The sequence below is a fragment of the Dreissena polymorpha genome, chromosome 14 (genome assembly GCF_020536995.1).
Source record: "Dreissena polymorpha isolate Duluth1 chromosome 14, UMN_Dpol_1.0, whole genome shotgun sequence".
NCBI classification, from domain to species: Eukaryota; Metazoa; Mollusca; class Bivalvia; order Myida; family Dreissenidae; genus Dreissena; species Dreissena polymorpha.
The window spans coordinates 53141819-53153906 of NC_068368.1; the positions used below are offsets into that span (position 1 = coordinate 53141819).

General features: G+C 36.2%; 1 protein-coding gene across 1 annotated transcript in view; it reads left to right on the forward strand.

Moving 5' to 3' along the window:
• The first annotated feature begins 1499 nt into the window (after positions 1-1499).
• Positions 1500-12088, forward strand: part of LOC127857904 (polypeptide N-acetylgalactosaminyltransferase 2-like) — a 42800-nt gene continuing 32211 nt past the window's right edge. The window contains exons 1-6 of the mRNA XM_052394640.1: positions 1500-1782; positions 3636-3778; positions 5615-5716; positions 9503-9570; positions 10231-10296; positions 11480-11689. Coding sequence (XP_052250600.1) covers positions 1639-1782; positions 3636-3778; positions 5615-5716; positions 9503-9570; positions 10231-10296; positions 11480-11689 — 733 coding nt within the window. The 5' untranslated portion in view covers positions 1500-1638. The remainder of the gene's footprint in view (positions 1783-3635; positions 3779-5614; positions 5717-9502; positions 9571-10230; positions 10297-11479; positions 11690-12088) is intronic.

The following is a 12088-nucleotide window of genomic DNA, read 5'->3' on the forward strand; positions in this document are numbered from 1 at the left end:
ATACATAGAACTTAACTTATGCATCATCAACATCACGTACAAGCACCGACTGATACACCAGCTTGCACTTGTGGAGTCTCTTATGCGTGTGAATGGTGTGGATGTTTGTAAACATTTAAGTTATACACTATTGTGCAGTTACGTGATTTTTATGGCGCTGTTGTTTTCCGAAATCTGTTTGTATGCTACTGTGGCAATATGCCGATGTACGACAGCTGAACAATATGAGTCTTCCTGGCTGTCGCTCATGTTTTTGTTAGCTGCAGCGTATCCACCATTTTTCTATAAAAACGATTACCGCAAATCAAACCCGAGAACACAATTTCTTATGGAAAAACCTATAAGAGGATAATCGTGGATTTTCTTCGAGTTATAAATCTTCTGTTAGCGTTAGCATATATTCTGTAAGAAGTATATTGTTGTTTAACCCATTTATGCCTAGCGTCCTGAAAAAAGGACATTGCAAACAGCGTAGACCCAGATGAGACGCCGCATAATGCGGCGTCTCATCTGGGTCTGCGCTGTTTGCTTAAATGAATTTCTTTATGAAATATTCTAAATATAGAAATAAATATACTTGACACCCCTAATTTTGGAAATAAATCGTTCCAATTTAGAAGAATGGGAGAGTCCACTGGGAATAAATGGGTTAAAGTCCCAACATCCGATATGGTCTTGATGCAGTATGAAGAAACGGTAGATGACCCTCTCTTTCAGACACACAATACCATCGTTGAAGAGCGTCACAATATACATTGACTACATATCACGGACACATGTGGCCGAATGCACCAACCCACTCGTAGATATAAGTATGAAGAATTGACTTGCACCCAAGAAATATCACCTCACAGTTTACGTGGATGAATGCTGTCAATAATGCTTATGTCACAAGCATATTATTCCGTATGGAGAATGACTAATTTGAGGTATCAAATGTCGACTAAGACCCAACAATAAATAACATCTAAAACATTACAGTTTCAACAATTTATAGTAATACTTAAGTATAATAATAACTTGGTGAATAGGGGCCTAGGATTTGACACCTCTGTGCTGAAAACCTCCCAAAGCAGACAGACAAAGCGCTATACTTTTCACGCTCTACAAAATCCACTATATTCTTGTTGGCGTCAAGAGTGAAGAGTGCGTGAGAACTAAAAGGACAAGATCCCCATTCTGACCTTTTCCAATACGTTCTTAAGTAGGATAGACCAAGTTACAAGGAACTGTCACGATAACACTGAAAGGCTTCAAATCTAGCGCCTGTTTTTCGCTTTACAGCTGCTAACTAGTAAGTAAACACGAAATTGTCCTACGTAAGCATGAATTAATATCGATGATCTCACAACGTTTCATCAAGATCACAGTTCCTTATAAGTAAGAAAAGGAATATTGGAGTTTGTCTTTGGTTCGACTAATTTGGAGTTTATGTTTTCTTTACTGCATATTTGCTTAGGACTAATATCCAATGTGATAGTTGCGTCCCTTTTCCCGCCATATGTCCACGTCGCAATTTGTAAACAATAGTCAATACACTGTTATCTGTCCATTTCTTCAACAGTTTGCATGTTCCAAAGCAAGGCAATATACTTGCATTTGTCCAATATTTCAGATACTTAATATGTCATCTTTTTTATGTTGAGGATGTTACAGCGAAGACGACGTCAATGTGTGGTTTGGATAATTGGATTCGTCATTTTGCTAGCAGTGGTTGTTTCGCTGAAATCAGCATACAATTTCTATGTTTACAGGCAGCTGGTTTCGAAATTAAAACCAGGAGTAAGTATTCTTAGAATGCTATGTTAACAAAAAGTTAAGTGTACTTGAAGCTTGCATCCAAGAATGTTCCCTGGGTATCCAGGAATGTTTCCTGGCACAACGGCAAGGTAGTTGCATAGTCCATATAAACCTTTGATAATGTTTTGCTTTGACTGCTCTGGGAGTCCATAAGTCCATATAAATGGACTCCCAGAGCCTTTGATAATTTTTACTAGAATGGCTCTGGGAGTCCATATGCACCCTAGTTGCAATAATTCAACTCGGCTTTATGACCCTAAGGTGGCTGAGAGTTGCAACAATTCAACTCTCAGCTTTATAACCCAAAGGTTGCTGAAAGTTGCAACATGCCGTCTTTTGTCCAAAATTTGATCACCTCTGCAAAGGCTAAGGAACACATATACTGCAAACACCTATCAATGTTTACCTGTCTAAAGCACAAACTCGTGCAAACGGTACCATTAAAACAAGAAATAATTCCTTTTTATTTACTTTGTTATTCTTTCGTACGCTATATCCACCATATTGGAAATCTGTCATAATGTTGCCCACTAAAATTGTCTCTATCAGTTAGGTCACAGTACACCAATCTTTTGCACATAATGATATTTGATTTAACACTTTAGTCGATAACGATGTCGAACAGATGTTGAATATTTACACTGTTCCAAATTTTGAAAGGAAAATGTCAGCAAGAATAGTGTGTTGTAACATCGTAGTGTTTTTAAGGTTGCATGCAAAGGAGAACGTTAGAAGGTTGCCTTTTTGGTTAATTTAATGTGTTTTTCAAGTTTTTAAGTTTGTTCATCGCTTTCCTTTATTGGTAACGATCATTATATTGACTTATATGCACCACTTCACCGCTTTACTGCTTTTGAACAGAAAGAAAAGCTGCAACAATTAATTTTGTCCAGTGTACGTACCTACACCATGTACCAGTAAACATGCAGCAATTATACCATTGTCATAAGAATTTATTCTAAGTCAAATAGCACTGTTATTCATCTGACAGCATAACATCACTGATCAGACCATCAGTCAATCTGTGGAATAAAAATAAGTTCAGCTAAACCATTTACTTTTCTTTATTATAATCGTCACTTCCACACTTTTGGTCTCGGTTTGAAAACAGATTTTTATCAAGTTTTTGTTTTTGGTATTTCTTCACAAAAGACACTAAATTTTATGTCCATGGTAACAGGTATTGTGTTTGTTACGATGTACATGTTCAAGGTTGATTAAACTAGATTTTATAGAAATATTTGGGACATTTTTTACATGGTTTTTGCCTTAATGAGGAATAACTTTAAGCTGTATATATGTAATCATATAAACTCAAAGCATTCAAGAAGAACTAAGCATCAAGGCAGCGTGGAAGGCGTAAGTGCAGAAGATGTCCCACATTTTTTTTTTTTAACTTTCCTGATCAAAATCTGTGCTATTTAGTACTTTAGATCAATTTAACTACACCCCTTTATTTTATGAACTTCATATACAAGATCCGTTACAAGTGACTCTGTTCGAAGGATCTATTGAGTGCTATAATGATATGACTTGTCAGGGCATTAATGTGGATAAACATGTATATGCATAGTTTGGCGATCTTGAATGTATTATTTACCTACCTTTTTGTTGTTGCTTCAAGTGTTATATTTCATGTTAATTATTATTCAAGTACCGGTAAGACATTATTCAGTGTATTTTTCTTTTCAAATACATGAATTAAATTGTTAAAGTCTGAAACTCATTTCCATATTTTTGTGTTCTTGAGATATTAACACATTTCACCTACAAATTTACAGTTATAACATATTTCTATTACTGCATTTTCAAAAGGAAAGTGATACTCTCTTCAGGAGCACGTTGTGGATCTTGGAAGCTTTAACCCCCAAACTTTCATGAAGAAGGTAAAGCCAGATTGGGACATAATGAGGAATTCAGAGTTCCCAAATGCCAGCATACCTTATGGCAGGATGGTACCAGACACACGACCTTCCAAGTAACTTCATCTCAGGGAATTTATTTTTGCCCAACAGGGAAAGTGCCAATGCCGCACTATTTGGAAAAATTAGAGGGAAAACCCTGAAATTGGGAAAATTCGCATCTTGAAATCTTAAGACTTGGATTTATGGGTCTTTTTAATCGCTTGGTACTGAATTGCTTACCATCAACATTTTCTTGTACTTGCCTTATTGCTGTAATGCTCAGTTTCAGTGCTCATTTTAATGGTTTAATTGCCGATTATGTGTTTTTGACACCAAATTGATGCAACTTTTCTACCTTTTTGTTTTTAGGGATTTTTTTTAACAGCAATTCATTGAAAATTTGTCTAGGTTTCCATCAGTTGGGAAAGAGCCTTTTTACAGATTCTTTGTAAAGAAGAAAAAGAATCGCTGCATCTTAACCCTTTACCTTTCAGTTACGCACTTTGACACGTTTTTATTCCCTTGTAAATCTAAATATTTTGAAGACTTATTGTCATAGAATCAATTTTTAAAGGCTTAGTTTCAAACCCTAAGATACTGAAGAGACGCAAAAAGCAGTGCACCCGAACAGACTTCAAGTTTCTTGGAGGTTGTTTCTGGTGTTTTGCTGGTTGCATATAGCCATTTTCACTTTACTTCTAGAGAGAAAGGGTTAATCTTACCTGTTTGAACATATACTGGATTAAACATCACCTTTTTATATGCCATTATGTTTATTCTAATGGTAAATGCATACATGTTCTTTTTAAAGTGCATAGTTACTGCTAGATTATATCCGTAAATGTTTGTTAACATTCGATGTTAAAACTGAGAATAAATGCTTTTTTTCAAATTATTTGTCTCCTTTATAAGGTCCATTTTAGCTTGCCTGGTGTTGGAATTTGGTCATTGATCATGCAATTTAAAAAATGCATGTAATCAAATGTAATGTTTGGACATTATACAGCTTGTTACCTTGGCGTTCATGATGCAATTTTAAAATAACTTGACAAGACTCAAGAGGTCGAAGGTGGTGTCCAAACAGTAAATTTATCATTCATCATAAACTTTAACTTACCAGACATGTTCACTATTCAGATTGCATCTACCCTGTAAAGCCATCCTCACCAGCTCAAAGGTCAAGATCATGGGTAGGAACAAATGTCAACTAACATCTCACCTGAACTGTTACTATTGAACTGTAAATAATTTACCACAAAGGCTTACACATTTTAGATAAAAGGTCAATCATGAACATGGTGCAGCTTGTTAAATAATTACATGTATAAAAATTCTTAAAGATGGACTCATTATGTTGCCAACATCTAGTTCTGTAAAGCTTCATTTATTTTTAACAAAACTGTCATAAAACCAGCCATGTTTGCATAACACATGGTTTTGTTTTCATTTATCTGCACAGTTCTTACTTGACTTATTAAACCATGGGGACCTTACGATTACTATAAAACATTAGGGACTTGTCTTTTTATGCACCCGGATCGAATGAATGGGGGCATATTGTTTTTGGCCTGTCTGTCATTCTGTCCCAAAACTAACCTTGGTTAAAGTTTTGGATAACTTTTGCAATATTGAAGATAGCAACTTGATATTGGGCATGCATGTGTATCTCATGAAGCTGCACATTTTGAGTGGTGAAAGGTCAAGATCATTCTTCAAGGTCAAAAGTCAAAAAATACAATCTAATGGAAGTAATAAGCTTTAAAAGGGAGATATTTTCTAAACCTGCCAAATGATATATTGAAATATTATTTCAAAGCGGCACAATAGGGGGCATTGTGTTTCTGACAAACACATCTCTTGTTATATTTAAATTTCAAACTTTGTCATTAATTTCCTCCACTTTCTTACAGTTGCATGCTGAAGTCTTTACAGCTGATCAGCCTCCCTGAGGCCAGTGTCGTCATGGTTCTGCAAGGTGAACCCAGGCATACTGTCTTCAGGACAATATACAGGTAGATGTTGCTCTAGAAATAAAAGTGTAAATCTGTTTTGAGTTGTTGTGGTTTTGGAAATTACTGATTTTCCCAATTATCAGGTGATAAAGCCACTCATTAATGGGTTTGCTTGAAAGACCAATCTATTTTGCCTAAAAACTTAGAAATAATGTTTATGTAATTAGGCTGCTCCTGAAAATTGTGAGCCTGGGGGATACCTTAAATGTGTATGGTATGTCTTACTGGTACAACTCTGCAGACACAACCGTGTAGAAATAGGATGAAATGCAGTCATGTGTTCTATCTCATTTTTAGCTCGCCTGTTTTCGGAGAAAACCCGAGGTATTGCCATAGCCAGCTCTTCGTCCGCCGTCAGCCGTCCGCCGTAGGCGTCGTGCTAAAACCTGAACATTGGCTCTAAAATCAAAGTGCTTCCACCTACAACTTTGAAACTTCATATGTACATGCACCTTAATGAGTTCTACACGCCACACCCATTTTTGGGTCACTAGGTCAAAGGTCAAGGTCACTGTGAGCTCTAATATAAAACTTTAACATAGGCTCTAAAATCAAAGTGCTTCCACCTACAACTTTGAAACTTCATTTGTAGATGCACCTTGATGAGTTCTACAAGCCACACCCATTTTTGGGTCACTAGGTCAAGGTCAAGGTCACTGTGACCTCTAATATGAAACTTTAACATAAACCTTTATATTCGCTCTAAAATCAAAGTGCTTCCACCTACAACTTTGAAACTTCATATGTACATGCAACTTGATGAGTTCCACACGCCACACCCATTTTTGGGTCACTAGGTCAAAGGTCAAAGTCGCTGTGACCTCTCATATAAAACTTAAACATAGCCTCTACAATAAAAGTGCTTCCACCTACAACTTTCAAACTTCATATGTACATTCACCTTCCTCATTTATACACGCCACACACATTTTTAGCTTGGCTGTTTTCGGAAAAACCCGAGGTTTTGTCATAGCCAGCTCGTCGTCCGCCGTCAGCCGTCTGCTGTAGGCATCGTGCTAAAACCTTAACATTGGCTCTAAAATCAAATTGCTTCCACCTACAACTTTGAAACTTCATTAGCAGATGCACCTTGATGAGTTCTACACGCCACACCCAATTTTGGGTCACTAGGTCAAAGGTCAAGGTCACCATGACCTAAAAAAAAAAAAAATCTGACAAGCTCTCGCAGCCGAGCGTTGGCACCCGTTATGCGGTGCTCTTGTTGAACATTCATACAAATGGGGTTAGGAAACACTGTGCTGGACTCGTTTGACATAAGAAATGGTAATTTAACTGTCAGCCAAGCTTTTTATGTCCCCCACTATAGTAGTGGGGGACATATTGTTTTTGCCCTGTCTGTCTGTTGGTCTGTCTGTCTGTTTGCGCCAACTTTAACATTTTGCAATAACTTTTGCTATATTGAAGATAGCAACTTCATATTTGGCATGCATGTGTATCGCATGAAGCTGCACATTTTTAGTGGTGAAAGGTCAAGGTCATCCTTCAAGGTCAGAGGTCAAATATATGTGGCCAAAATCGCTCATTTTATGAATACTTTTGCAATATTGAAGATAGCAACTTGATATTTGGCATGCATGTGTATCTCATGGAGCTGCACATTTTGAGTGGTGAAAGGTCAAGGTCAAGGTCATCCTTCAAGGTCAGAGGTCAATTATATGTGGCCAAAATCTCTCATTTTATGAATACTTTTGCAATATTGAAGATAGCAACTTGATATTTGGCATGCATGTGCATCTCATGGAGCTGCTCATTTTGAGTGGTGAAAGGTCAAGGTCAAGGTCATCCTTCAAGGTCAGAGGTCAAATATATGTGGCCCAAATCGCTTATTTTATGAATACTTTTGCAATATTGAAGATAGCAACTTGATATTTGGCATGCATGTGTATCTCATGGAGCTGCACATTTTGAGTGGTGAAAGGTCAAGGTCATCCTTCACAAGGTCAAGGTCATCCTACAATGTCAAACATCATATAGGGGGACATTGTGTTTCACAAACACATCTTGTTTTATCTGTTGATTGACATTAACGGGAATGTGATGTACTTGGCTGAGCCTGCTTGCCGTAAGCTTGATATAGATGTCAAAAAGGTGACGTTAATGAGCATGCAAGCAAGAATCTTTCCAAAGTTGTTCAGACTGTACCTCACCATTCATCATGCAATTTAAAAATAAATTATCATGTTGAGACAGGGTGTCTAATGCATGATGACCCATTGCAGTGGCTTAGAGGTCAATGTCACACTCAAGAGTCACATGTGGGAAGTGTATAAAATATTATTTGTGAAACTTTGTCAGAACATAAGTTCCAATTTTATCGCTGCCAAGTTATAAACTGTGTCATGCGAAACTTATAACTATGTTGCTAAGTTAAAAAAAGCTTGTGAACTTTCTATAGAGGCCACATTTATTGCATAACAGTTTATGAAATTTGATAAGAACATCGGGCCTAAATAATGAAGGCTAATGAAATTATAGGTGAGTTGGAACCTGGGGTCAAAAACTAGATCATTGGGTCAAAAATATGAATCAAGCCTGTGAACACTCTTGAAGTCACTGTTGTTTGAATATTCTTCATGAAACTTGATCTAAACATTTATTCTTATATTTTTGGGGGAATTATGGTTCCTATCCATTGAAAAACATGTCCGCCATTTTTCACCCACTATTTGTGAAACCTTGCTCAGAACATAAACTTTTGTTGTCAGGATATCTTGGCTGACTTTGAAAATGTTTTTTGTTAAAAAAACACAGTTTGTCATTGAAATCATGCCACAGTTTCCTGCATTACCGTAATTACTCTATGTTTTCGGACACTTAAAAATATTTTTTTTTTTTCGTGTCCGAAAACAAAGATACGAAAAATATTCACAAAATGCAGGTGTCCGAAAACTTAGAGTCGAAAATTGAAGTGTCGGAAAATAGCGTCATTTTTTTGTATCAACGACTACCGGTAATAGCATGCGCTTGTAAAATACCATGCCGTAGTGTATAAATTACACGTATATATATTTGCACTGCATTTTAAATAATTTTAAGTGCTTAATTTATTTGACAGAAAGTTACTACAAGGTTGTACTTTGACCAACGAGTTCAAAGATGAGAATGTGACGTACCGATACTCGCTAGTATGAACCTGCAATTAACGCAAAAAAAGCAAACTATGAATTCTTTGTTTGTTCATTTCAGATAGTTGTTTTCTAACACCTTCCATTGTTCGTAAAGCAATAGGGTGCATCACACTTTGAAGCGTTTAGTATTTGTCACAGTTATTTTTTAGAATGGCTAGGACTATTGCGGTAGATAATTAAACTGTTAATTGGTACTGCCCCTGGTAAGTGTCATAACGCTTATGCTATCAAGCGAAACCATTGTTTAATACCGGTTTACAAGGTTATTTACCCAATAACGCAATGTAATGGTCTGTTGCCCTCAGACATGAACCTTCCATGTTTTATGATGTTAATCTGGTTGTAAAACCCCATGATCGAAGTGTCATTAGATATCGAAAACAGGACCGAAATTTAATAAAATAGCGCTGTAAAATATTCTGTCCGAAAACTTACAGACATAAATAATGGAAGAAAAATCGTGTGTCCGAAAATTAAGAGTAATGAAAAATAATTATTTTTGCTAAAAAAGGGGGTGTCCGAAAGCTTAGAGTGTCCGAAAACATAGAGTAATTACGGTATACATAATACATTTTGAATTAAATTTGACTCAAAGCATTTTATGTAACTTACATAGAATGTCCTGCCCTGTTTTCAGCATTCTGTTGCGAACACCACCTGAGCTTCTGAGGGAAATTGTTGTCATTGACGATGCTATAGAGGATGGTAAAAAAGAAATCACATAATATTGTGTCTTGTTCTGGGAAAACCGGACTTAATGCATGTGGGTAAAGTTTTGTACTAGATTAGTCTGGGATGACAATTTATGCACATGCAGTAAACATAATTTTCCCTGAATGAGGCTCAAATACATATGAGTCGCGTGTTCTGAGAAAACTGGGCATTATGCCCAGTTTTCTCAGAATGCCACTCCTATTTTTGTAAATTGTCAGCCCAGATTAGCCTGTGCAGTGTGCACAGGCTAATCAGGTTCGACACTTTCCGCTTTTATGACATTTTTCGTTTAAATGAAGTCTCTTCTTAGCAAAAATCCAATTAAGACGGAAAGTGTCGTCCCTGATTAGCCTGTGTAGACTTTACGCACATGCATTAGGCCCAGTTTTCTCAGAAGACGACTCATATATTGTTAAAATAAGGTGCAAAGCATAGTGTTTTGTTGGAAGCATTTGTTGTGAAAGTGAGCATAAAATGATGAAGTGAAAACATTAATTTCCCCGTTTTCATTAACATATGATTATGGCCATGGATAAATTAACTAATAATAAAGACAAAAGTTTATATAGCTAAGATTTTTTTCAGACACGGAAATCCATTCCATCATCACAATGATTATAAAGAATAAGATGAAATTATTTGTTATTTCAGTTGCAATGGGATCATTGTTGTCAAGGATACCAAAAGTGAAGGTCACAAGGAATTCCAAAATGGAAGGTATTTGTTGTTCTTTATTTTTCAGAGTTTGATAAGAAAATGATTGTTTTCATTCTGGGCTTAGTTACTAATGGATGAATGGCTCGCCAGCTAGAAAATCATAGTTACTAATGGATGAATGGCTCGCCAGCTAGAAAATCAATGGGCCATTTAAAGTTTCTTCTTGGGGGCAACAAATAATAAACATGTTTTTATTTTGTTATGCGGTTCATTATATACCAAGTTGATCCATCTTACAAACCATAATCATAGACACAAATATTTCACTTACTAACATTTCTGAAATTTGAAATGTGAAAGATTCATTATTGCAGACGTTAGGCACAAAGTATTAAATTTTGCAATTGCAAAATCAACACAATATTTTGAAAATGTTTTTATTTGCCTGGTAAATTGGTAAAAAACATGCACATGTGCTAAATTCCCTCTTCCTTGCTATTTTCTTGGAGACTATATAACCAGAGCTCTGTTAAAACGTGATGTAATGCATGTGTGTAAAAGGTCTGTTAAAACGCGATGTAATGCATGTGTGTAAAAGGTCTGTTAAAACGTAATGTAATGCATGTGTGTAAAAGGTCTGTTAAAACGTGATGTAATGCATGTGTGTAAAAGGTCTGTTAAACGTGATGTAATGCATGTGTGTAAAAGGTCTGTTAAAACGTGATGTAATGCATGTGTGTAAAAGGTTGTCCTAGATTATCTTGGAGACTATATAACCATAGCTCTGTTAAAACGTGATGTAATGCATGTGTGTAAAAGGTCTGTTCAAACGTGATGTAATGCATGTGTGTAAAAGGTCTGTTAAAACGTGATGTTATGCATGTGTGTAAAAGGTCTGTTAAAACGTGATGTAATGCATGTGTGTAAAAGGTCGTCCTAGATTATCTTGGAGACTATATAACCATAGCTCTGTTAAAACGTGATGTAATGCATGTGTGTAAAAGGTCTGTTAAAACGTCATGTAATGCATGTGTGTAAAAGGTCTGTTAAAACGTGATGTAATGCATGTGTGTAAAAGGTCGTCCTAGATTATCCTGTGCAGTTTGCTTTTCTTAGGGACAACAGTTTACTTTTAAACTAACTGTTTGCTAAGAAGAGACTTCCTTTAAAGATCAAATAAATAAAAGTGGAAAGTGTCGTCCCTGATGAGCATGTGTGGACTGGAAATGATTACATTTTCAAGGTATGATAAAGTCCATGAATACTGGTGCCAACCTTGCTGTGTCCCCAATCTTGATCTTTGTGACCTCTAAATGCGAGGTGAACGTACACTGGCTGCAGCCCCTACTACAGCGTCTTGTGCACAACAATCCAGCAGGAGTGGTAGCCCCTGTACTGGATACAATCTCCTCAACTGGAGAGTATTCACCCAATGAAGAGCTCGCAAGGGCAGGTAATTTTTCTGTGTTCATAAAAATTGGTCTTCAAAGCAGTATTTTTAAGCTGTATACATGCACGATTATAGATCACCAATGTTTATCTGACACAGGCTTATGTACGTCCATTTATTTTATGCTTTCTGGTGGTTTATAGAGAAATATCAGTGAATTAAAACTGATATTTCACTGTTTCAAACAGTGAAAAATAACAGTGAAAATTATCAATAATTTTCAATGTTTACTGTGAAATGACGTCATTCTTTGACGAAATGACGTCATTATCCCAGCGAAATTCTTTAGTTAAACTCTTTAACAATGTATATAAACAGTGAAAAAAATAATAAAATAAAAATAAAATTTGTTGGATTAGGTGGAATATCGATTTAAACTTGCTAGCGATCATAGAAAAAATA